The 23043-nt window shown below is 36.1% G+C and overlaps 1 protein-coding gene across 1 annotated transcript; it reads left to right on the forward strand.

Moving 5' to 3' along the window:
* Positions 1 to 13720: 13720 nt before the first annotated feature.
* Positions 13721 to 18383, forward strand: LOC137738923 (pectinesterase). The gene is made up of 3 exons (XM_068478390.2): positions 13721 to 14511; positions 14947 to 15382; positions 17540 to 18383. Exons 1-3 carry the CDS (start codon positions 13882 to 13884, stop codon positions 18229 to 18231), a joined length of 1758 nt encoding a protein of 585 aa, XP_068334491.2. The 5' UTR covers positions 13721 to 13881; the 3' UTR covers positions 18232 to 18383.
* The last annotated feature ends 4660 nt before the right edge of the window (positions 18384 to 23043 follow it).

The following is a 23043-nucleotide window of genomic DNA, read 5'->3' on the forward strand; positions in this document are numbered from 1 at the left end:
TGAGATTTGAGAGTTTAGATCGAGAAAGAGAGAGCAGCTGACAGAGAGTCTAATTTAACGTTGAGAAAAACATTGGACGACCGAGATTAAATCTCAACCGATCTAACGGTCATCAATTTTCTAATTTTAATTTAAAAAAATATGTATATACATTTATTTATTTTAACTTTCAACTCAATTCTGGATTAAATCATGCTGCTGTTAATTATAGTTTTTTTTAAGTCATATAAAATCATTAAATTAATATTTTTTTTATTGTGTAACGGGTTACCCACATGTATACCTGGACTGACCTGTTATCTTAATAAGTGTTTATCGAGTTACCCGATAACGACCTCATTCATTATCGTGCCGATTCGAAATTTGTCAATTTTGTGTTGTTTCGTGTCGGGCTAACGGGTCGTGTAAAAAATTGTCAGGTCTAAGCTTAGCTTACTCCCTAATCCCTTAGTGTAGATAATATTGTTTGTTAAAAAAAAAAATGTATCCTAATAAGTAATACTATTTTATTGTTACTTTATATTCTAATCCATTTTTTTTAGCAATTCAGAATTTATATTCTAATCAGATTATTTTTATTTTCAGATCCTCCCGTTGTAATTTGAAATTTGAATACTCCTCATTTTGGACTAGTGTTGACTGTTGAGTATTCTTGGATTGTGATTGCTTTCTAAACGCAGTTTTCTCGTCGCACTAATTCATACATTGTTCACGAAGGATTTGGATCCTATCCGGATTCAAATTATGAGGATCTTAAGGATCCTTATATCTTAGTTATTCATCGTGTATTGTGTGATTAGAAATTATTTAATTTTTTTATATTTAAAATTGAATAAAATAGTACCTGACGAAAACTGACTGCATGATGTACGATGAACTGTTAGAATGTGAAAATCCTTAAGATCTCCATAAAGTGAATCCTGAAAAAATCCTCTTCCGTTCACGAAAACATGCTTGAATATAGTGAAAATCTGTGAATTGTTTTTTGTCAACCAATAGAGTTTTTTATTGAATTCGTAATAAAATGTTTCTCTCTTCCACAAGAACAAAGAATAAAAACTCGAGAAATAACAAACCCTATCTATGACTGCCTCCATTCCAACTTACAACAGAAATCATTGAGTGCTTATCACATATTAAATCGTATAGTGCATGACAAGTGTTCTCAATGCATATAATTTCTTTTACTTCATGCTCTCGTATAATCTCGGTTACTTTCATGCATTTACAGATTTATTCAGGATGTAAAGGTGACGTTCAGACAAATTGCTCTAAATTGACTCCTTGATTTAAGAAAGTTACTATTTACTCCTTTTGCTGCTTTACAGAGGGTGTTGACCTTAAAAGCGGCACCCACAAGAATTTAATTTGAATTGATTGGCATCAGTTATTACATAGATCTAAATTAAAATATCACAGCTGGAAATTGTCTGTCACTCCTTATCATTTTTACTTGTAAAGACGATACATACCTAACTTAGTTAAAATAGAGTAGAATCCTTTCCTCTTCTATTATCATTTCCTTCCATCTTTTTTTTTCATATTCTTTTTTTTGTCTTATTATATACATATAAATTTCAAAACAAGATGTAAACATAACGTAATCACAACTATTTAAATATGAGGAGATAAATAAAAAAAAAGAGATTAAAAATAGAGAAATCCTACTCCAGTTAAACTCTTTCATACTCTGGTAGGGTTTTGGACCCCCTTCCTTTATTATCTTCTTTTCACAAGCATGGCTAGTTGTCTTTAGAGTACTTCCATCCCACCCCTTTTTGTCGGGCAATTGGGCAATTTTTGCATAACATCCAGAATAACACAGCTCCATCCCATTATGAAAAGGGATCTGGATTGTCTACCATCCCCATCTCATACTTTTTTCATTCCCTTCTATTTTTGTGGTTACAATTAAGCCACGTCAACATTTTATATTCCCATTGTTTTTTGTCTTATTATTTCTATAAAAAAAATCAATATAAAATGTTGACGTGGCTTAACCGTGACCACAGAATATAGAAGGGGATGGGAAGAGTATAGGATGGGAAGGGCAGACAATCCGTGTTTAGCAAGATTTTTGTCCTTAATTACCACATGACGTTGGATGAAGTTTTCATACATGCGACATCAGAAGTGATGTTCCATTAGTCAAGGCATAAAACTTCATTATTTGGGATGAAGTTGCTCTCCTCTTAGTAAGATGACTATTATATTGTGTGTGTGTGTGTGTGTGTGTTTGGGGGGGGGGGGGGGGGCAAGACCTCTGTTGAAGGAAATACAGAGACTTCGAAAGTACTAGAATACTTTTGCATAGTCACTTTGATAGGCCAAATAAACTGAAAAGGGGATGACATTTCCTTTGTGAGGCTTCCAGATCCGTCATCCATGGCAATTTGAAAGTAGGCTAAGGATGAAAGCCAAGAAGAGCACTTTGCCTAGAACTGAGTAGTGAGGCATATTAAGGCCTAAGAAGATGGATAGAGTCTATATCTTAATCATTTCCTACTTAAACTACAAAATCTGATCAATTCAACGATAAAGTTATAAATTAACCACAATTATGAAAGAATTGTGGAGGTCGTTTATCTATCTTTGAGATAAGATTTGCTTAAGAAGAATGGAAATGTAATTTGCTAATTGAGTGAGACAATCAAAATGTCATCTCTTGTAATGAGTAATTGTTTAAGGTATGGCGAGGTTAGAGACCATCTTACAAATACCTTAAATGTGTAGGAAGTCTACTTCCTATAGTGTTAGCAAAGTACTTACAAAAGTCCCAACATATATATATACACACACACACACACTTTTGAGGACTTGAAATTGAGAAACAACTACTTCCATATGAAATATAATTTCATTAGATAGATTGTGCACACCATTAAAGATAGTCAACCTTAGTGGTACCAATTATTAAAGGTTTGACTAGAGAGTAAGTTGATCATCGAGGGGAATGAGGCTAAAGACAACATAACTAATGAATCGGCCGGGTGGAAACCTAACTTAGTAGATTGGAGATCCCATGGTCTAAGTTTAATAGGCAAACTGGTTGGGCATGATTCAAATAAGTTAACACACTATATACCTCATTCCTATGGTGGAAGAAGTGTTTTGTCTGCAGAAGTTTTAGGGTGTATATTTATACTTAATGACGGTGATATCTTATAAATAAAAGGAATATAGTAGACTACTCTTAATCAGTGGTCATCTATGTGAGAGTGGAAGTGGGTCGCTTCTATGATAATGAGATGGCTAAATTCTCTAAAGCTCTCATAGATCCTGGAATTGTTCAGGACCAAAATGAACACAACCATATGAACCATAATATATTAGGATTAGCGATGTGTGTTCCTTATTGTCTCGGTTTACTGTTGCGGTGAACAATTCAAGATTTCATATCCACTGCATCATAACCCGATAAGTATTCATTAGGGTAGGTTCAAGTCCAAAAGACACATCTCCCGATGAATCTCTTGTTCACCTATACTCTCAAATTCTTCCGAAATTTTCATTCATGTGGGGGATTGTTGGATATTTAATATTACAATATAATATTATAATATTTAATATTAGTTTGAATGAAAAAAATTAGTTTGTGAAGTGTTTCTTGTAGAGAATGCAACACTTGCTGTGTGGTGTTCAAAACATAATAGTTGTAACCTTTCCCTAATTTACTTATGGTAATGTCATAGCTAATTGGGTGTCATGGTTATAGAAGTGGTGCAAACCGCAAAGCATCTGTATAGAGTTAGTCATGCTATTTAGAAAATGGCACTTGAGTTCCATATAAACCCAATAACACTAAGCCATGAGAGAAGGATAAAATTAGAGTTAATTTTTACTCTTGAGAAATAGGATTTCCCGACTCTATTTCTCTCATTCTTTGTTTGTCAAATTTCGAGTCATGTCTTGAGAGTACGGAATATATAAAGTTTGCAAGAGTCTGAATATTGAAGTGCTTCGACTTCGGATTATATATTGTTGAATTCTGGGAGACGGACGTCTACAGAACTACAAGCACAAGAGTAGGGGCGAAATTCTGTCTTTAGGACATTGCATTTATACAAGCCTCAATCTCCAAGTTTGTCAGTTTTTCTAACTTTCTCTCCAGTTGTTTATATTAATTTTATATATAATTGATGTTGTGAATTTCTTTATGATTATTATTATTGGAATTCTTGTGTTATTTTCATATTTTTTTATTATTGCTCCAACAAAGAACACGACGGAGCCGCCGCCGCCGTCTTCTTCCATCAACAAAGCCATTGCAGGTGCTTTAGTTTCTGGGAAAAAGCCCAAGGTCAACATTTCAACTTCACTGAGCTTGAGTAGTTGCGGCGATTCTGGAATTCGGAGGATTGTGAAAAAGCTTATAAAAATTTAAAGGATTGCTATTGGGGAGGGATCGGGAGGGGGACGGAGAAAAAAGGGAGAAACAGAAAGAAGTTTCCAAGAAAAAAGAAAAAAAGAAAAAGCGAAAGATAAAATTATTGGGAAATAGATCCTCTCCGGATCCCTTCCTCATAATCTACCAAGTCCTGGGATCTGAACTGTTGAAATTTGATCAAATGACTACAAACAGATGCCCACTTTAAAAGTTATAATAACTTTAGCTGTTTGATCAAATTTCAATGGCCGAAATCCCCGAATTTGATGGATTAGGATAAAGAGATCCGAAGAGGATCCCTTTCCAAATTATTGTATATAATGGAAATGCACTTAAACTATTATTATTCTTTAAGGCAATAAACTACTTTCTTCCTAAGTAGAGGAGTTGCTGTTAATGGAAAACTTATAGTTGTTTTTATTAACTCATGTAAATGTGTTATACTATTGCATTCTCTATTTGTTGCATTCATGGTTAGTGTAGTTTTGTTTTAATACACAGTTGAAATCAATTGTTCAACAACATAGCATATCAAGCTGTTTGACAAGAGATTTACGTACTGTAGATACAAATTTGCGCCGTCTATTCCTTTGATGAAATGCACCTGCAAAATAATAACATTTAAGATAAAAGCCAGAAGTCTCACGTGCCCACGATAAATGGGGGCTTTTGGCCAAAAAATCTCCAATGCTAAAGTTAGAATTATGAAAAGAATATGTTTTGAGTGTTTGTGGGAAGCAAAAAACCTCCTTTAGGGTAGCTAAACCTTCCTAAAATTTGGAGATAAAGTGTGTACTTATAGGAGAAAATGAGGAACTGGGTTGGCCCTCTGGGGTTTAGGGGTGGCCGGTCCTTGATACACCCCAACCTGGAATGTCCACCTGGACTCCAAATTAAGCTGTGCTGGCTGACAGCAAGAAGGTAACGAAGCCATAAATGTAGTGATGTGGAAAATGTGACTAAATTTAAACCTAAAAGTGCCTAAATATAAGAGTGCGCTTGTGAGCGGGAATGAACCCATTTCACACGTGATGTCAGAGCATAAGTAAAGTACAGTAAAGTAGGATGAGAATCGTACCATCGAAGGTAACCATCTATACCAAGATTTGCCAAGAATTCTCATCGATAAAAAGCTCAGCCACTAAAACTTGGAGGGGTGAAAAATAAAGGTGAGTGAGCCTGAAAATAAAATTTTAATAAAACCTTTTTGAAAACATTATAACCCCTCGCCATAAAACAAGTATAGTTTCCAAAATATACATACTACGTATAGTATGAAAATACTTACCGTAACCTTCAATATCTCAAGAATTCATTACGGCACAATATTTCGTAAGTACGCATGACGTCCGTAATCACACAATCTCGTATAAGCAAACATATCATATTTAGTGCTCATCGACACATGCTGACACACGAGTTCAAGCAGAGTTCTTCTGACGTGAACATGACTGGGTGTAACAATGATATACGTTATAGTACTACAGTCACGTGAAGATTGACGCTATGCGCAATACATACGAGTCCTAATTTCCTATAGCAATCTAGGACAAGACTGGCACCTACAATGGATCCAAAGTGTGCGTACGATGCGATGTGAATATACACGTGAAAGATTGGCCCTGGCCCTGGCGAGTACTAACACCGGTGCAGCAAACAATGAGCAGATAATATAAATATAGACATGCCACAGTGATTCGATAATTTTGGTCAACATAACATTATTCATAGCCGTAAATTAAGCTAAGGCATCCTGTAAGATTCATAATGATTTCCTAATTCTCTTCGTTAAGTCATTTCCTATAAATATTAATTTAACTACGGCATTTATATAGAAAATTTATTATTAGATGTATATATGGAAACTAAACACACACACACACACATATATATATATATATATATATATATATATATATATACATATATATATGTATATCAAGGAAAAGACCCATTCACAAATCATGTCGTCGAGTCGAACCTGCCTCGTAGCATCAAGAGTCATTGCGATGCGTTTTGCCTAGAAACGAAACCATTTATGTAAATACGTAACTATGACTAATAAAGAAACTATTTTAAAACGGTCGAATTTCGAAAAACAGAGGGCGGAATCGGGTCCAGCACGTCGAGAAACCTAAAGAGCGACCTCGGGTTCCACTACGCGTGCCCACGTGCCTGTAAGTACCATTGTACTCGCCTTTCTTGCAAAGGCTTGCGTTTTGCAGGCTTTGGGTTCGACTTCCAAAGCTCTTATCGAGTTCGATTCTCCAACAAAATCAATGATTCAAAAACCATTTTGAAGTTAGAAATGTAGGGAACAAAACCATACCAAAGTGAGGCCGAGATAAAGTTGGTGTTGGTCGGAAAAATGGCCTGAAAGTGGTCAATTTTTCCAACCAACACCAACTTTATCATAAAACCAGTCCAAACTTCACTCATTAAGCCTAAAAATCATTTTAAACCATGAAGGGAGATTACACAGAGTACAATCGACACTCACCTTCATAGAAAGTTGTGAAATCCATGACGGACAGTCTCCACAATGCTAGAGTTCCATGATCTGAAAGCCAATCTCGTTGAGATGTGTAGAACTAAACCTAGGGCTAGGTTTCAGATGATATGATATCTTGGGAACATTGGTTCGATGGTCATCTGCCATGGAAGATAGCGATGGTGATGACCTCAGCCTCACGATTGTCCCTTGGTTGTAGAGATGAGAGAGACGACAAGGGAGGTTGAGGGAGAGATATGGAAAACAAGGAAGAGACCGAAAGGGTTATGGCATGGTGGTTTGGTGTAGTTCGCTAGAGATGTGCGAAGTGGTGGTTGTACTGCTTGGCTTCACCGTTCTTCACAGAGCGAAGAGAGAGGTCAAAGATGAGAGGGAGAGAGCTAATAAGGTTAGAGGGAAATAGGTGAGGTGGCAACCATGTGTTCGTACCGTCGAGTACTTCGAGAATACGGTAAAATAATGGCTCGTATAAGTCACGAAATGACAGTCAATAAAAGTCAACAATTCACCTCAAGGGGCATTTTGGTCAATTCACACTTTTTAAATTTATAAAATCGTAAAATTAGGGACGGGTTATCACAATCTACCCACCTTTAAAAAATTTCATCTCTGAATTTTGAAATCATTTGTTATACGAAAATAGTGAAAAGACAGCAAAAAAATAAATATGTAAAGAAGATGTCAAGTTAGAGCAGTTGCATAAAAGAGAATTTCATTCTGTCGCGATCGGATTGTAGTGGTTCCTCTTTCATGCCTCCAAACTCATTTTTTCCTTCTCCTTCAGTATAATACTATAATATAATACTTTTTATAAAAACATAAGGTCGAAAATATTTATATATGTATAATAACATCACGTCAAAATACATAAATATTATAACGTAAAGTTAAAATAATTGCACTGAAATCAAAGTTAAACATAGAAAAACTTCACCTACGTACTTGTTTGGTCATGTACTCTGAGAATAAGTGTACTATCTTTGGGTCAAGCCCAAACAATAAATAAATAACTAAAAGGCTAACGTAAACAGACTTACTTGCCCACTTGCTTAACGAACCCAACAAATAAGTTATCGATAATACGGTCTGCAACCCATAATATCGACAACTCACTGTTGTCTCGAAAAGCAAACAACAAATTTCCGAGGGTGTAATATTACCATCATGCCCCCTAATGGGAAATACACATACAACGTCTGATCAAAGCCTTGATCGTGCTCACGCACTACCCTCTTGGGCTATATTATCTAAGGATCGAATAGTTCATTCAGACTAGCCGTTAGTCTAAGGGTGAAATGTGGTATTAGGCAAAAACTTAATACCCATGGTTTTCAAGGAGACTTCCCAAGACTTGGAAGCGAAACGCGCATCACAGTGAGATACAGTAGAGTCATGCATACTAGGCAACGGAGCATTGTAATTCACAAATACCTTGGCGAGCAGATTCATTGTGAATTTCCCTTAGATTTAGCGAAAACTATGTTGAGAAGGTTAAAATAATCCATAAAAATTTTGAGGGTCAAAACAAGTTCATCAATCTCGAATACAAGGTAACTGGAATTAATGCATGACATCTCGCTACAACGGTAGCTTTCAAAAGGTTTAATCACCAATGGTAAAATTCGTTCAGCAAAGCATTTGTTGGGTGATTGAGAAATTAATAGTCACAACTACAATTCCAATGTCAACTGTTCTTCTAGACAGTCTATCGGCTTCAAAATAATACAAAGTGCAGTAGGGTAGACACATACCCAAGGTTGACTGGAATGCCTTCCAACACCAAGAGGTGAATATGGAATCATAGACATAGTAGATGATGATTGAAACGCCAGAAAATCCAATAAATTCAAGAATGAGCAATTTCACCAAGAGAATAAAAATGTAGTCTCTCTGGACCAACAAAAGGTGAGTTGACTTGTCAAGTCAGTCAGTAATCATCGAACATTTTCATATTCTCTACATGTACGAGATGCCTTGTACTATAGAAATGTCATTCGGTTTTCAAATAAATGTGATAATTGTTGACTCTAGGTCATGAATATGATGGTTCATTTCATACAATTCTGACTGTTGAAACATAAGCGATACTCCATCATGTTACATCTACCTAGCCAAAATATCCAAAGGAGACGTCATCGTGGAATTCGAAATGACTAATGTCATCTAAAGGTGTAAAACAAAGGTGAGGTGAGACAACAGTTCGATTGTAAGAAACTTTATTCATATCCAACATCCCAAACTAAACTAACTTTCCTCGGTTGATATGTGAAGAAAGACACTATAGCCGAAAAATTGCTAACAAATTATCAATAAAATCGACAAGACCAAGAATATCTCACATTTCACAACACTTTGTGAGAATTCCAACTTTCTTCCGCTACAACCTTTTTGGGAGAAGAAAAAGAATATCGTCCACTGAGAACATGTCTCCCGAGAAAAGTACTAATTTAATCAAAGTTAACAGTTGAGCAATTTGGTATAAAGTTGACTGTCGGTGTTTAGAAAATTTGTTCTCGTTGCTAGGGTAGGTGAGAAAGTCGTTTGTAAGACTACTACAAATTCATCAGGTTATGGAAGAGAACTCGAGTTACAAAGGTTGGTCGGGTAGACCATCAATTCGAAGTATGGGTATTAACAGTTTTAATCGTCACTTGATTGAGTTGCTAAAATCTAGGTACAATCCTAAGGTTCGGCCTTTCACCTTCGCGGATAGATTTGAGGTTCCCTAGATAAAGTGTTTGGTTCCTAATTGGGTAAATTCCTAATCGATAAACTTCCGCAACTAAGTTTCTTCAATGTCAAAGGAGTTGTTCGAAAAGATGTAAGGAAAACCGGTGTAGTACAAGAAAGTGGATCGATGGTATACTTCACTTCACCATTTGGTGATATCCCAGGTAAAATTTTGAGAATCGACGCCAAATGTATACATCCTCGAAACGCATCATACTACTTCCTTTCTCTACGACACGTACTAAAAGGTCTTCGTAACTTTGTCAATACTCAAATTGTTCTTACAACTAGAAAAATGGCCCGTGCTTCGATTCTAATGTCTACCTGTGGAAGTGATTGAAAAGGTGGCTAGTCGAAAATGTTTTGTTTACCTAGATAGGTGATAAGGTAAAAACAACCATGAGTGTACTGTTCTAATACAAAGCTTGCTCTTAAGTTTCCATGATTTAGTTTCTTCGGCTCAGGTAGTCACTGTCAATTGATCTATTAGTAGTGCTGCTAATTAATGCACATATGATATTTTGATATTGTTCGCTACCCTGAAACTGTGAACTGGCGTTCTGGTAGAAGGGTATCACTCCAAGATACTAGAATGTGTCCGGTATCAGAAAACATACCGCCTGAATACTGGTTGATAGCATAATTACTACGAGTTTTCATATTTGAAAAACTTATTGTATAGGATACGTAGTTATGGGGTTTTGAAGTTGTGGACGATTATCAATTGGTTACTATATTACTTGCAAGAAAATTTTTAGAGATCATAATGTACCACTGTTGCAATTGAACTATAGTAATATGACTTATTTGTATTGGCGAACCCTTATTCCTCTACTATAAAGAAAATACAATATGATCTTTCAAAATATGAACTTTCTAACATTACTCATAATTCACATAAAAAGTTTCCTTGTATATAGATGCACTAATCTCAAAGTGAGCATCTTAATTAAAACTCATGCAGTGTTTCACCACAAGTTTATGGGACCACTAGCTAGTCAAAAGAGCCACAAGATTTCACATTTAATCTCCAAAAATTGTTGGTACCACTCTCTTTAATTTAGGCAAGATGGAGCACGAGAATTCCACGTAGCTACAAGCAGCTGAATCCTCAAACTTAAATTCATCTTTTCTTCGTAATTGCAACACTCACCGACACATGGATTTGATTACATCCGACTTAGCCGATTATTGTAAGGAGCTTATTCCAATCTTATTTCTCAATCATAAGATCACAAAATGGCATTGCAGTGACACTTATCGTTTTGAAAGTGAGAGGTGTAGTGGAAATGCCATGTCAAGTGCACCTATCAGAATCGGAAGAGAGACAATAAGAAATCAGATAATGATAAAGTGGCCTGTGATAAATGTGAAAGGGTATAAAATGCGATGAACCCAGCTTTTCCAAGAAAATGATTTACGTACATTCACATCTATTTTTGTTACTTAATTCTGTTTTTATTTATTCGGTTTAAAGGCCAAAATTATTCATAAAAACGTTAAAAAAAAAAAAAATTCAATGTAAAACAAAACCAAACGGCTCGAATTTATTTAAAATGTTCCGGATCACGAGATCATACATTTTTGCAAGGAGTTGGATTCTCTCCTATTCTTTTTCTCCTTCCATCCCTTCCCTCCTTTATCAGTTTCCTCTTTTTCTCTCTCTACAAAAAAGGAAAAACAAAATGATTATGTGATTTAATCTCGAACGTTCAAATATGAGATAAAGGGAGGAAGATAATCCATATTCCTTTTTGAAGAGAAATTTTTTATTGTGCCGAGCATATGATTTGGTACACTAAGTATAATAATATAATTTATTAAAAAGTTTTAACTAATAATATTAAAATAAATGTACGAAATTGTGTTTTATGTACATTGTATCTTTTTCTTTTTGTGGCCCAACTATACCAGGAGCGGGGGTAGGGGTCCTCAGTTAGAGCAAGTCCACCGTGTGTTCCAGCCCGAGGGATAGGTGCAGGAACAGGGGCATGTAGCCCAAGAGATAAAGCCCAGCGTGTGCTGGCGAGCGAGCCCGAGTAGGTCTGAGCGAGAGGCCCTGCGATACGTGCCAGCCCGAGCACCCGAAGGTAATGTGACGTGGGCTGACATCAGGGCGACGTCAGCCATAATATAAAATTAATAAAAATATTAAATATTAAAAAAATGTAAAACCCGGCAAGCTTCGAACTCAACGGCTCTCGTCGGAGTTCGTTGCCAAGGCTGATGATACACCTACAGATAAATGGGAGAGATCCAGTCCCTCATCTGCCTCAGCTGCAGCTGCACCCCACACCGCCTTCGCCTCCACGCACTTGCGATCCCCCTCCTTCCACTCGCGCGCCTAGATCGCACGATTTGGGATTTGTTTTTGGGGGAAAAAGAGAGAGAGAAAGATTTTAACTAAGGAGTTGGCAATCCTTTACCTACTTAACTAAGGAAAAACTAAATTTTTGCAGGAATCGACTATTGATGTTGTGAGAGTCTGAGGCCCTGCCTCAGGAGCTCAAGTGAGAGAGAGCTGCTGAGCTAAAAAAAAACACGACTTTTGGAATGGTGCTTTGGCACCATGTGAAATAAAGAAAAAAAATAATAATAAAAAAAAGGTTTTGGTCTGGTGCATCGGCACCATAGGAAAAAAACAAAGGTTTTGAAATGGTGTGCTGCACCATGTGAAAAGAAAAAATTAAAAAAATAAAAATAAATTTTTTAATAGAAAGTGGTACAACGAGATCGATTAAAAATACTATTCAAATTACAAATAAAATTATTTTGTATTATTTAAAAATACTAATATTTTATTACCTATTGCAAGAGTTATTTAATGTAAAAATGAAAATATAAAAAACAGTTACTGTTTATTAAAAACAATTAATGTTTGCGAGATAGATGAAATAATGAATAACCCAAGAAGCCTTAGCAATGGTGGAACTGCTCGCAAGAGGGGATAAGGTTTTATTAATACTGGATGCAATCATAAAAGACGAAATGTTTCACAGTAAAAGAGGGAAGAAGTTCAGTGTGATCAAAAGATTCTTGCCCCTTCTTCCCCGAAAGGTCATGAAGGAGCTGCTTTTCTGTCAGTTACTCGTTTTTTGTGTCTATTTTTTTCGAGTAGTTTTTTTGGCCGGATTCTCGTTCTGTTCCTTAAAAATTGAAAGTATTCCATACAAGGAAAAATGGGCACCGGTATGGCCATTTATAATTCATGCAAAAATAATTTGCTCAACAGATAAAATATTAAAAACTTGAACACCATCCTAGCTAATTAATCGTTTCTCATAAAAAAGAATGCTGGCTGATCATATAACTAGATTGTATTTTGAGTTATTATAGGTGTTGTGATAAAAATAATAAAGTAAGATCTATGATCAAGATATTTCAGGAGTTTGATCTCCTCAGATAGAATAACAATAGAAATAAAATAATAGTATGTGTTGCCTTATCTGGAAAATAGAGAATAGATTCGAATTTAAAATTTCTTTCAAGATGAAAAGAAAATTACCATTAAAGAAATAGTTATGATTCATGCAAATAGATTTAAGTTAAGAACAAGAAACCATTACAGAAAATTTGTTTACATCAGAAAGTCACATGGCCTGATTAACATAAGAAATTTTTATGGGTACATACGAGAACACAAGTCAAGTTATATTTTACATGTTATAATAAGAATAAATGATAAGAGTAATATGTAGCATTATTTTGAGTAGAATACGTGACGATGCTTTTAGTGCGTCAAAAATTTACTCCAAGGGGGAACAATATACCAGACCAAAGCCACCACAATTTACTTCACTAATTTTATATAAAGGGTAATGCTAAGGAAAATAAATTATATTTTAAAAAATGAAAATTAATAAAAAAAAAGTTTGAAAATTTTAAGTTTTAACAATAAAAATAAAATAAAAGGTAAAATGAATAGTATCAACATTGATTTTTAATGTAAAAATATAATTTTTTGTTAAAGTAAATAATACCGAAAACTTTCCATTAAAGTTTTATTTTAAAAATTATATAACATATATGTTAATAATTAAATTATTATTTAAATGTTAATAAATATATTTATCTTTTATCGGTAATACTTCACATTATCTGCAAATATGATGTAAAAAGTTGAGCTGGATTACTCTTTATAAAGAACCCCATATCCTCCAGTCCCAACTCAATCAGTCCCCTCTCTTGTCCTCCATGTTCTAAATTTTGTGCCCATTTTCTCTCTTCCCAGTTCCGACAGGCTTTTTCGAAAATGGCCAACATCAAAGAGTTTTTAGCCAGAATGTCCGAATCAGGCAAAAAATTATCCACAAACAAGAAAAACAAGAAGCTCTTCATAACCCTTTTCGCAACCATCCTACTCGTGGGCGCCGTCATCGGCATTGTCACCGGAGTAAAGTCCTCCAAAAACAACTCCGACGACGAAACCATCGAGGCCTCCCACGCCATAGTCAAATTCTCATGCAGCTCCACCCTCTACCCTGATCTGTGCTTTTCAACTCTTGCCCTTCACCCGGAAGCCTCCAAAAAGGTTTCGAGCCAGAAGGAAGTGATAGAATTGTCACTGAACATCACGACCACGGCGGTGCAGCACATCTTCTTCACCGTCGAGAAGCTGCTGAAGTCCAGGAAGAATAAGCTCACTAAGCGTGAGAAGGGCGCTCTCCACGACTGTTTGGAGACCATTGACGAAACCATCGACGAGCTCCACGAGGCTGTCGAGGATCTCCATGATTACCCTAATAAGAAGACTTTGGTTCAGCATGCCGATGACCTTAAAACTTTGATAAGCTCCGCCATTACCAACCAAGAAACTTGCCTTAATGGGTTCTCGCATGATGAAGCTGATAAGAAAGTTAGGAAAGTTCTGTTGGCTGGTGAGGTAAATTTCTGATAATATTGATATTTTGTTGATGAAAAATGATTTTTGCGCTTTCATTTTTATGCTATTTTTTATTTATTTTTGTTAATTATAATCTGATTTATTCTATTAAAAAGTTAGAAATAGATGTAAATGTGGAGAGTGTGAAACTGTTGTTCAAAAATCATTTCACTTTGTTATATTTCTCTATATTATATTTTATGCGGATGTTTATGTAAGTTTTTCTAAATTACTTTTTTTTAATGTTTCCATATTTTTGGACTATCTATCTACATTTCAATTTTTACTTATCTAATTAATTTCACTTGACATCAATACGTTTGTTTTGTTGATATATTTTCTCTTTTTTCTGAAATATTTCTACCAATTTTTCTGTGTTTTTAGACCGCCGATATTTCTGTTAACACCGATATTTAAACAATTGGCGTCACTCAGGAACACATAGAAAAATTGTGCAGTAATATACTGGCCATGATCAAGAACATGACCGATACCGACATTGCAAACGAGATGAAAATGAATGTGAACCGAAAACTCAAGGAGGATATGGTGGACGAGCACGGCTGGCCGGAGTGGCTGTCGGTGGCGGACAGGCGACTGCTGCAGTCGTCTTCTGTTACGCCGAATGTGGTGGTGGCAGCAGACGGCACTGGGAACTACAAGACGGTGTCGGAAGCGGTGGCTGCTGCCCCAGAGAAGAGTAGTAGCAGATACGTGATTAAAATAAAGGCGGGGGTTTATAGAGAAAATGTCGACGTGCCAAAGAAAAAGACCAACATTATGTTTTTGGGAGAAGGGAGGGTAAACACCATCATCACTGCTAGTAGAAATGTCGTCGATGGCAGCACAACTTTCAACTCAGCCACAGTTGGTAAGTCCAATTTTTAATTTTCAAGGTCCCTAATTAATGAAAAAAGATCCCCGTCGAATCATTTTTTAAAAGATCCAAAGAATTTCGTGATCATATCTATTTCTTTAAATTTATGAAAATTTGAAATTGTCACAAAAAGAATTCGAACCTTATCTAGTATTTGGACGTCATCTCCAAATTTCTGGTCCACCAATTTGACTAGACAGAGGACTTGTACCAACACACAAGCACATGGCCTTGCTTTTAGAAAAGTCATGGTTTTTTTCGTTAATTTTCTTAGCACCCAGCTCTTTTTTTCTGCATTTCCAATTCTGATCATATTTTAAATATTTATGACTACATTATGAGTGAACCATCAGGCAGTGTCTCTATTGTTTTTGTATATGGTAAAATAGCATGTGTTTGCGAGATTCAAAAACTAATTACGCACCACTCTCTGATGTTGATATCTTATTTTTGACCAGATTCTTCTGGTGCTTAACACTGCTACGTAACACAAACAATCCGACTTCGAGCTTTTCCTCAATTTAGATATATGTCATTGTTGAAATATAATGTGTGTTGTGACCTCATGTCTCTGTCTATGTCTGTTTGATTGAATGTTGGCGTGGTCGACACTTTACAGCCATCCCCACGCCCCTCCTCTTTCAATTTGTGTTCTTGCCATGACTTTTACGTGTGCTCATAAATTTGAAGTTAGTTTCACTATAGCAATTTAGCATATCCTAAAGGATCCTTCTTCGATGCTTCCTTCTACTTTGTTTGTTTGTTTTTTGTTGTTTATATATATATATATATATATATATATATATATATATATATATATATATATCTTTATATATGTTTTTTATATGTTTTTTTATTTTTTTATTTTTTTATTTTTTTTTATTTTTTTATTTTTTGACTTTTCTCGTGGTTGTACCTTCAATCATGGTGAAATTTGAGGCCCAAATCAAGGTACCAATCAAACCGACACTCTATTTTTTCAAAATTTTGAATATAATTTGGGGCATAATCTTTGATGATCACAAGGTGTCGTTGTTTTGTGTGTCTATCAGAACAAACCATGTTAGACCATGTGTGTCACCTCTTGCTGTCCCAACCAAGTCATCACCATTTTAATTATGTACATATAAAATATTATTAGCGTGACACCAGCTGCCTAAACTTAATACTTCAAATTTCAATATCCCGATCTCATTCCTCTATGTTTCTCTCGTGATCACTTGATGAGGAGGACAAAGAGATAGATAATAAAACTGTTGAAAGTAGGTTTTCGCGGCATGATTATTCACAAGGGTAATATTAGGGAAATTAAATTTTTATGCCAAATTGTGTATATCATACGACACGGTGGTTGATGATTATACTATTATTTAAGTGTTTATTAACGTGTTGGTTTTTTTTATTGATGACCTATCAAATAGTTTACAAATTTGATTTACCTAGCATTACTCTGTTCATAATCTTCTCACATGACACTTGTTCTTTGTTGTACTACCATTTAAAATTAAATTGAATGTTGTTTCACCATCCTGCTTCATTCAAATAGAAGGGGATGAGAGTGTATGGGAACTGGGAGGGTAGAGAAGCCAGGTCCGTCTGGATCCTGATCCCTGGCCAGTACTCCACATGCATGTTCTTTGTTTGGCCGTTGGCCTGTTTGTAGCTGAGTCATTATGTTTTCCATTCATGATTGGTGTCCCCATTTTTCAGAACAATAAAGCCATTTAAATCGCAATTAATCAGAGTAGGTATTTTGTTTGTTTTTGCCTTGGATTGCACTACGTTGGAGAAATTTTTAGTTGTGACAGGAACACGAGTGGTATACCACGTATTTTTATGTAAGTGGTGAAAAATTTTATTTTTTAAGTTATTAATTTTTTAACACATATCTCACTATTTATATAGCTACACGTGATGTACTATTCCGTGTGACGGTCACACTGAAAAATTTATGTCCATGTTGATAGATTCTGTTCACAAATGAAATAGACCATTAATTACGTATACGGATTGAGATTAAGAATCTGCTTAAGCATCGTTGATCTAGAAGCTCCAAGTAAATTAGGGCAATTGCGTACTGAGAGTTGTCAAGAGTTTGACAATGTAACATTTCAAATATCTGATGAAAAACGTGAATATTTATGGTTGCAGCTGCGGTTGGTGAGAAGTTTCTAGCCCAAGACATAACATTCCAAAACACAGCAGGTCCATCAAAACACCAAGCTGTTGCCCTAAGAGTAGGGTCCGATCTCTCAGCATTCTACCATTGCGACATTCTTGCGTACCAAGACTCACTCTACGTGCACTCGAATCGCCAGTTTTTTGAAGGTTGCTTGGTAGCCGGAACAGTTGACTTCATCTTCGGCAATGCTGCTGTCGTGTTACAAAATTGTGACATCCATGCAAGAAAACCTGATTCCGGCCAGAAGAACATGGTCACTGCACAAGGTAGAACTGACCCGAATCAAAACACCGGCATCGTCATCCAAAAATCGAGAATCGGCGCCACTTCTGACTTGCAAGCCACAAAGAGCAGCTTCAAAACGTTTTTGGGGAGGCCATGGAAGGAGTATTCAAGGACTGTGATCATGCAGTCAAGTATAACTGATATCATTGACCCTGCTGGGTGGCATGAGTGGTCTGGCACTTTTGCCCTCGACACTTTGTTTTATGGAGAGTATGCTAACACCGGGGCAGGCGCTGGGACTGCAAACAGGGTGACGTGGAAGGGGTTTAAGGTAATTACAAGTCCTACTGAGGCTGAGGCGTTTACGCCAGGGAACTTTATTGCTGGTGGTAGTTGGATTAGATCTTCTGGTTTTCCATTTTTTCTTGGGCTATAAAATGTAAATTTTACATTTGTTTTGTTGTCGTACTACTGTATTCTTGTGAGGTTAACTTGTGTTGGGTGATGTTTGACCTAAATTGTAATAATATCCCTTAAACTACTATCTGTTGGTAATCAATAAGAGTATCTATTATTTTTGTCAAGAAATCAAAGTAATGTAGTGCAAAGTTGAAAGTTCTTGCTGTGGATTTATTGAATCACATAGTTGCGGCTGTGTGAAATATATTGCAAAATTATAGTAACTATTTACATGAATAAATATAACAAATTAAATGTATAATTACTATCAGACTTGTGAAATTTAAATGAGAAAAAAGAGAATTAGAAATTATGGCCTATGAACCGAAGAGAGTGCACTGTCATTGCAAGTTGTAGATGCCTCCCCACGTGAAGGTTATGACGGTGTCTACAGCTCCAAGATACAACCCAAAGCCTCACAGGATGGCTGATCCGCTATTCACGCCAACGGCAGGCGGAATTGCCAAGTAGTAATCAATTGCACAAGGAATAAAACAAAAGGATTGCAGGAATTGAAAATTGATGATCATAGAAAATCAAAAGTGAGGGAGACATAATAATTTTTAGCATATTCTATTTTTCTGTATGAGGTTTCATATTTAAAGAACTCCTCATACCCCTTCGAAAAAGGATACAACTCTTCAAATAAAACACAACTCTTAGATATTAAAAATAAGTAAAATAATAAGTTTTGAATCTTTAAAACAAAATCAAGTAAAATACTTAAACTAACCGACAAAACCCCACAATGATTCAAAACTCTATTAGGAATAAAATAGACACATTTGAAAAATCGAAGTTTGGGCAATTTGTATACTATGCAACAGGTATATGTGTCTTTTGGACTTGAACCTACACTTATTGTTCACAGTTTTCGCCTGAAGGAATCATAGGAAACTAAGTGTTGAACTGGATAACCTCGTAATTCAGATTACAACATATGTCGCACACAGTATTGATAAAAAACCTGGCGCGAGTCAACGCTATTTATGGCCATGCGTGTAACGTCCCGACCCCAAATATTTATTTTCGGGAAATAATTCCGATGATAGACCGAGTTCAAACTCTTTTTTATTTTACTACCATTAAACCTTATTCTTTATTTCAATTTCCTAATTACTCACAAAATCTACAACCAAAATTTACTTACCAAAAACATAAGATTCTAATATTCAATTAAATTACCATAATTTCTTTTCTTCCCTCAAATTTCCAACAAAAAAAAAAAAAAAAAATTAATCTCAATTATTTAAGGCTGCATCTAACCCCTGTTAGACTACCTATGTACCCTTAATGCGGGATCAAGCCTTTCATAGTTCATCTTTCATTTTCATTCCATTTCCAAAGACATTCAAGTAACCAAAATAACCAACATTGGGTATAATAATCGAAACACATCAATTGGATACCAAATTCATATTTAGAATATCAAAATTTGTACAAAATGGCAGCATCGGCCCATTAGCCACACATCGCCGTGGGTGGTGCTCGGCTATCCTTGCTCGCCTATTAAAATTTAACCATTTCTAAAAATTACCAAATTTTGTAAGAATGTACAACTCAAGGAGAGGAACTTTTTCATACCGGGGCCGAACCCTAGTTTGGTCGGGAAGTGGCCGAAAAACCCCTCGAGCCGTCGAAAACCCTCGATATGGGCAGTTGTCAATTCGGCTCCATGGATGCTCCAACGCCCCCAACCTCGGTTGGGCTTTGTTCCTAGTCTCAAGAGGATTTGAATGATGGTGGTAGTCGACAGTGGTGCCTCCCACATACGGTGAATCGCCGTCGTGCACCCATTTACACTGGCAGGCTCCATTCTTGTTAAACTAGGCCCAACTCCTTTGATTTAAGGTGTAAATGGAAGAGAAAGGATCGGGGAAGGTTTCCCAGGTGGTGGTTTGCCATGATTCATCGAAAAAATCGATGAAAAGTCGTTGGAAGGGGAAAATGGAAGCAAGTCAGGTCGGCAGGTCGAAGGGAGGGAACCTTCTCCCCCCCTTCTGATTCGTCCACCCCCTCATTTTCTCTCCTTTCCTTTCCATTACAGCCACACATGTGGCACATCCATTGCTCCATAAAATCTGGAGCCTTCTAGATGAATGTTAAAATTACAAAAATATCCCTGAATTTCAACGTTAATAACTTCTTCGTTAGAACTCTGTTTCACGAACGGTTTACGCATACGCATTCAAAAGATTGAGCTCTATTCAAACATATAAATTGTGACCTTGAAGGGTCTACGGATTTTAGATAATTATTTTCCAAACTTCAAACTTGGTAACTAATTTAATTTAAAACTCAATTCAAATAAATTCTCGAAAAATAATATAAAATCTCAATAATACCAATACGTAAATTATCAAAATTTTAAAATTCCTAAATTTTGATTTTCATAACCATAAATCGATTTATTTTCGATTTTCTCCACATATTCATAATTATGAATATTCTATTCCATATATTTAAATTTTCAGGGTATTCCAATGCGCTTAATCTTGATCTCATGAGTGTTATTAGAGAACAATCCAATTCTGACAATCACGGCCTCATGACTACTCTCACTTAGGTGAGTCCTCCAAAAGTACATGTGACTTTTACCCTGCGAGAGATTGCTCGCCTTGGAACTTATTCAGGACAATCTCATTCCTTAACATCACACATCATCAGCACAAATATCATAGGGATGAGCATGGGATTTTATTTCAAATCTCATATTTTAGAGTGCTGGAATATAAGTCACACAATATGAATTGTTTTTACCCAATGAACCCTCTTCATGGGATTTCCAATCACAAAGGTTGAGTTTCCTCCATAGATGACTTCGTTATAGGTTTAAGCCCATCTTCCTCGACAAATCTAGGACTCCATTCCTAGATAGACCTTTGGTCAATTGATCAGCAATATTCTTTTTTGACTTCACATAGTCCAAAGATGTAACTTTGCCTCACTAAGTCTACCACGGCCTTATTATTACAATGTATGTATGTGGCAAGTATAGGCTTGCTCACCAATGGGATATCAAGCAGTGTTTTAAAAAATTTGCTTCAAGGCACGCCTTGAAGGCAAGGCTTCAACATTTTTGCCTCTATTTTGTGGGAGTCGGCGACATACTCACCTAGGCTTCATGGGGCGCGCCTAGGTGGCTGAGGCTCGCCTGAGGCGTACCTGAAGCGTCCTTTTTTCATTTTTAAGTAGCAAAAATCTGGAATTCTTTGAGTTGCAGAGTCTACCCAGCGAAGAAAATGAAGACAGTTATGAGGTTTTTTTTTTTTTTTTTACTTTTCATTTTTCTAAAATTTTTATAACCCACTTTGCTTATATTTATTACCTCTCTTTGCTGATATTTATTACCCCACTATCTTTCTTTGTCTTCACTTTTCATTTTTCTATACTTTTTGTTACCCCACTTTCCTAAAATTTATTACCACACTTTGCTAATAATTATTAACCCACCATCTTCCTTTATGTTCATTTTTTAGTTAAGAGTGTTTACGAAGTATTTTATATATATATATATATATATATATATATATATATATATATATATTAAAAAATGGGTGATTTTGTATAAAATCAATACAAAGTTATCATATTGACCATAGATCAACAATATTTATGTTATTTATAAATAGGTCAATCATGTATTTCGACACTTAAATGCATGTAATCTGCCTCTACTGCTAGCACCCACTTCAATTGACACCCCCTTTCTCATATTTTTTTACATTTGGATTCAGATGCTGCATTGCAGTTTTTATTTCCTGGTTCCATTTTTTCATCACTTGGATTCAGATACTGCATTGCAGTGTCCATTATTCGCACGACTATTTATTTTTACGTTTGGATATAGACATTGCAATGTAGTGTCCGTTTCCCAGTTTTGTTTTTCTTTTTTTAACATTTTGATTCAGAAACTACAATGCAGTGTCTGTTTCTTTTTTTTTTCTTTTTTATATTTTGATTTAGACATTGCAATGCAGTGTCCATTTTTTGGTTCTATTTTACATTTTTATTCAAACACTGCATTGCAATGTCTGTTTCCTGGTTCTCTTCTTCTTCCCGTCATCATTTTCACATTTCATGAAGTCTCTCTCGACCCATAAAATTAGTTCTTAAAAAAAAAGATACATTTCATATCATATAAAAAAAAAGAGATAGAACCCATCAAATTAATCAAAATGCAAAACGATTTCAAGCCCAAAAGAAGAAAACATCAAAACCCAAAAAATTCATCCCTTCGCAGATCCTCATCATGACTTTACCTGTTTTGGGCTTAACAAGAAGGCCATGGTCGGGGCCCAAAGGAACAATATCGTGCTACAGTGGTGGAGCGGGCCAAGGATGTGGTGGACCTCGGGTCGAGATGTGACAATTTGGTATCAGAGCCTAACTCAGGCCGTGGTGTGCCGCCAAGGACGTCGGGCCCCTAAAGGGGGTGGATTGTTACATCCCACATTGCCCAAGGGAATGGATCATGTAAGCATGAGTCCCACCGAAAACAAGTTGTTGGATTGGGAGTGGAAGAAGGTAGAGAGAGATCAACGTGGTGTCACATCTCGGCCCAGTTTCCACCACATCCCGGGCCTGTTCCACCACCGTAGTACGATATTGTCCGCTTTGGGCCCTAACTACGCCCTCACAGTTTTGTTTCTAAGAACTTACACGAGAACTTCCTAGTGGATCACCCATTATGGGAGTGCTATCACGCGATACTCGCTTAACTTCGGAGTTCCCATAGAACTCAAAGCCAGTGAGCTCCCAAAAGGCCTCGTGCTAGGTAAAGATGAGA

Source organism: Pyrus communis, chromosome 9 (assembly GCF_041283825.1).
Source record: "Pyrus communis isolate YQ-2024b chromosome 9, ASM4128382v1, whole genome shotgun sequence".
In the NCBI taxonomy this organism is placed as follows: Eukaryota; Viridiplantae; Streptophyta; class Magnoliopsida; order Rosales; family Rosaceae; genus Pyrus; species Pyrus communis.

What these genes read in the sequence shown, in the direction of transcription:
- LOC137738923 (XM_068478390.2), top strand. Translation starts at nt 13,882, where the DNA reads ATGGCCAACATCAAAGAGTTTTTAGCCAGAATGTCCGAATCAGGCAAA. An exon ending in AAGTTCTGTTGGCTGGTGAG is followed by an intron (nt 14,512 to 14,946) that starts GTAAATTTCTGA and finishes GGCGTCACTCAG; the next exon opens with GAACACATAGAAAAATTGTG. An exon ending in TTTCAACTCAGCCACAGTTG is followed by an intron (nt 15,383 to 17,539) that starts GTAAGTCCAATT and finishes TTATGGTTGCAG; the next exon opens with CTGCGGTTGGTGAGAAGTTT.